The sequence below is a fragment of the Limulus polyphemus genome, unplaced genomic scaffold (genome assembly GCF_000517525.1).
Source record: "Limulus polyphemus unplaced genomic scaffold, Limulus_polyphemus-2.1.2 Scaffold10032, whole genome shotgun sequence".
Taxonomy (NCBI): domain Eukaryota; kingdom Metazoa; phylum Arthropoda; class Merostomata; order Xiphosura; family Limulidae; genus Limulus; species Limulus polyphemus.
In genome coordinates this window covers 15,964-20,439 of record NW_013675642.1, presented here as the reverse complement: position 1 = coordinate 20,439, position 4,476 = coordinate 15,964, and the positions used below count along the sequence as shown (strand labels likewise).

Below are 4,476 nucleotides of genomic sequence, written 5' to 3'. Positions count from 1 at the left end.
ACTATAGAGGGAGCCACATAATACACTTATGTTGATAACTATCAAGTTGCATACAATGTGCAGACTATAGAGGGAGCCACATAATACGCTTATGTTTATAACTATCAAGTTGTACACAATGTGCAGACTATAGAGGGAGCCACATAATACACTTATGTTGATAACTATCAAGTTGTACACAATGTGCAGACTATAGAGGGAGCCACATAATACACTTATGTTGATAACTATCAAGTTGTATACAATGTGCAGCCTATAGAGGGAGCCACATCATATACTTATGTTGATAACTATCAAGTTGTACACAATGTGCAGACTATAGAGGGAGCCACATAATACACTTATGTTGATAACTATCAAGTTGTACACAATGTGCAGACTATAGAGGGAGCCACATCATATATCGATCATGATACTTATTAAATTGTGTATAATGCGGGGTTTGAATCCCATCGCCGAACATGCTTGACTTTTCAGTGCTATTATATGACAGTCAAATTCACTGTTCGATCGGAGCAGCTCAAAAGAAGAAGAAGCAAGGGTTGGACACATCATGCATCATAAGCTAGCAGAAGTCTACTTGTTACCTTAAAAAAACAAGAAAACTGCTAACTTCTTATTACTTAGGACACAGAGCACGAGTCCAGTAGTATTTTTAATTCTTATGAGATGGAACCTGATAGTAACAAGCTTCTTATTCTTTAGGACAGAGAACAAGACACCAGTAGTTTTCTTATTGCTTACGGCAGAGAATAAGACACCAGCAGCCTGCTTATTCTTTAGGACAGAAAACAAGACACCAGCAGCCCGCTTATTTCTTAGGACAGAGAACAGAACTCCTAGCAGCCTGCTTATTTCTTAGGACAGAGAACAGGACTCCAGTAGCCTGCTTATTTCTTAGGACAGAGAACAAGACACCAGCAGCCTGCTTATTTCTTAGGATATAGAACAAGACACCAGCAGCCTGCTTATTTCTTAGGATATAGAACAGGACACCAGCAGCCTGCTGATTTCTTAGGATATAGAACAGGACTCCAGCAGCCTGCTTATTTCTTAGGACAGAGAACAAAACACCAGCAGCCTGTTTATTTCTTAGGATATAGAACAGGACATCAGCAGCCTGCTTATTTCTAAGGGCATAGAACAGGACACAAGCAGTTTGCTTATTTCTTAGGACATAGAAAAGGAGACTTAGAACATGCAACATTAGACCAGCGACCGTCTTAATGGTTAGGCCAAAGAACAAGACACTTAGGACACAGAACATGAGACTAAGGGTCTTTTAATTACTTAGGACAGAGAAGATACGCCCAGCAGTCTTGTTATTGCTTAAGACAGAGATAATTAAACCAGTGGTCTTATTTGTAGAACAGAGATCATGAGACCAATTATCTTATTTGTAGAACAGTGAACATGAAACCAGTGGTCTTATTTGTAGAATAGTTAACATGAAACCAGGGCTATTATTTGAAGAACAGTGAAGATGAAACCATTGTCTTATTTGTAGAACAGTGAACATGAAACCAGTGGTCTTATTTGTAGAACATAGATCATGAGACCAATTCTCTTATTTGTAGAACAGTGAACATGAAACCAGTGGTCTTATTTGTAGAATAGTGAACATAAAACTAGTGGTCATATTTGTAGAACAGTGAACATGAAACCAGTGGTCTTATTTGTAGAACAGAGAACATGAGACCAGCGGTATTATTTGTAGGACAGAAAACATGAAACCAGTGGTCTTATTTGCAGGACAGTGCACATGAAACATGGTCTTATTTGTAGAACAGTGAACATGAAACCAGTGGTCTTATTTGTAGGACAGAGAACATGAAACCAGTGGTCTTATTTGTAGAATAGTGAACATGAAACCAGTGGTTTTCTTAGTGCTGAATATAAACAAATGAGCAGCAGTATATTTACTACTTTAACCCAAAAAACAAAAGATTGTTACTTATTCACCATCTCAGACAGAGTAACATACCATCTAGGTGTTGTTCCAACACTTAGGAGAACACGCAAAGCAATTCTTTGGTGTAGGTTGCAGTGTTCTACAGCTATCGCCACTAGGATTCCACCCAATCCAATCATTATTGCATCCTGTAAAAATAATATAAAACTTAACATAAAAACAATAAACACAGGGTAATAAAAATTACAACTAGCACAGAGGCAAGGAAAACAGACTTAATGTCACTGTCTATGTTATTAAATATGAAGTAATTCGGAACTGCGTATAAAACGTTTATTTTTTAGTACGGAAAGCTTGTAGTTGTTCGATAGAAATTAATATTATTTGGTACCGCTAGGAGAAAAAATAATTTAGGAAATATTCCAAAAAAACCTTACTTTTCGTAAGCCACCCAATGGCACAGAGTTTGTTTTTTCCCCGAACGTTCTATTAGGGTTTTGTGCAATTCCTTGTGATCCTTATTATGAACCACTATCGTGATTTATAATATAGAAACAAACAGGAGACTGCAAATTTTCTGTCGTTAAAGATGGTAAAAGAAATCTTTAAAATATGAGCTTACTCTCATATACGGATAACAGGTAGCAGCGGTATCCATAATTCCCATCAATGGTAAGAACACAATAGGAAGTAGGCCCGTAACCGGAAGTGGAATTGCTTCAGTCATCCAATAAACAGCCATCAGTAACACAAGAAATCCACACTTTGATTCCTGAAATCCACATAAATTTATTCATTAATGACATGTTAAAACGCATTAAAAATATATAGATGATTATTGGAAATAAGTAAGCACTTGCTCATTAACCATTTTGTATAAAATACGTTTGGTATAAATAAATGATATTTAGAATTATCCCTCAAGGAACAGTGGTAAATCTACCGATTTACAACACTAAAATCAGGGGTTCGATTCCTCTTAGTGGACATAGCAGATATCCCTATGCAACTTTGCTATAAATAAAACATATTCTTCAAGAATGAATAAATTTCAAAGACGAAATTCAATGCACGAGTTATTGCCGTGTAAACAATACAGACGATAGAATACGCTTGGAAAAACCAATTGAGGTTTGTCTAAAATCTGTGTAAGATAAAAAAATAAATAAAAATTTATTTATATATTTAGTTTTATCGTATAAGGAAGGATAGCAAAATGTTGCTTAAACCTACAATTTCAGGAGAATTTTATATATATATATATATCGAAGCGACTGAATAATAAAGCTTAATAATTAAAGTACTTATGTCGGTTTCTCATAACTGGATCATATCAAATGGATTTGTGAATAACCTGGCTAGGCCTAAATGTTTTGTTTTACATCATATAAACTTGTGAAAAATCTGACTAGGCCTAAGATTTCTATTTTAGATTATATAAACTTGGTAATAATCTGAATAGGCCTAAAATTCGTCTTTTATATTATATAAACTTGTGAATAACCTGATTAGTTCTAAAATTCCTGTTTAAGATTATATAAACTTGTGAATAATCTGAGTAAGCCTAAAATTCCTGTAGTGGATCATATCAAATGGATTGAGAGTAATCTGATTAGGCCTAAAATTCCTGTTCTAGATCATCTATATATATAAAAGAGGAAGTTTGTTTATTTTGTTTGCTATAGGAAACCAAACGGTTGAACTTACAAATCTTAAAATAACTTCATAATAACCATTTTTTACAAGAAATTTAATGGTGCTATTTATTTTATATTTGGTGTAGTATTTAATGACGAAATTGTAATAAACATACAACAATATATGCACAATAGAAATTAAATGATGAGGTGAAAATGTGTTATAACGGCGCGTAGAAAGAACAACAATCAAATGGACCTACAATATTATTGACTATTTGCAAATAGTAACTATGGAGACGAGGTAATAAAGTTAAAATCAAGTCGAAAACAACAACAAAATTTTATAAACGAAACCTCTCGCCGAGCGTCGGCTATCATATTATTTTCCTGTCAATGTTCCCATCTTCATTAAAAGGCGTAAGATGACAAAAACAAGATCTTAAAGATTCTATCTATCTATATGAAAGAGGAAGTTTGTTTATTTTGTTCGCTATAGGAAACCAATCGGTTGAACTTGTAAATTTTAAAATAACTTCATAATAACCAGTTTTTTTTACAAGAGATTTAATGGTGCTATTTACTTTGTATTTGGTGTAGTATTTAATGATGAAATTGACAATTAATGATTATTGCGCCATTTTTATTGTAATAAACATACAAACATAAGCACGTTTTGCACATAGAAAGCATTATGGCGGGAGACATTCAGATCACCTTGCTGTCAATTCAGTATTTCCAAAAACAGTTTTCTTTAAATAGAGCTAAGTGGTTTCATAAGTGATTTAGTAACTTTGTGAATTGCAAATTATTGTTTAGTGATACAGGTGATTATGCCACCAAAGAAACACCCTTTCTGTGGAAAGTCTTCTGCCGCTAAAAGAATGCAAGCACAAAGAGCAGCTGAAACAGAAGAAGAACGCAATC

At 34.2% G+C, this 4,476-nt stretch overlaps 1 protein-coding gene across 1 annotated transcript in view; it reads right to left on the bottom strand.

Moving 5' to 3' along the window:
* The window catches only part of LOC106476198 (solute carrier family 13 member 2-like), an 8,972-nt gene that overhangs the window by 3,125 nt on the left and 1,371 nt on the right, over positions 1–4,476 (bottom strand). The window contains exons 2-3 of the mRNA XM_013936865.2: positions 2,535–2,684; positions 1,985–2,100 (exon numbers count right to left, since the gene is read on the bottom strand). Coding sequence (XP_013792319.2) covers positions 1,985–2,100; positions 2,535–2,684 — 266 coding nt within the window. The remainder of the gene's footprint in view (positions 1–1,984; positions 2,101–2,534; positions 2,685–4,476) is intronic.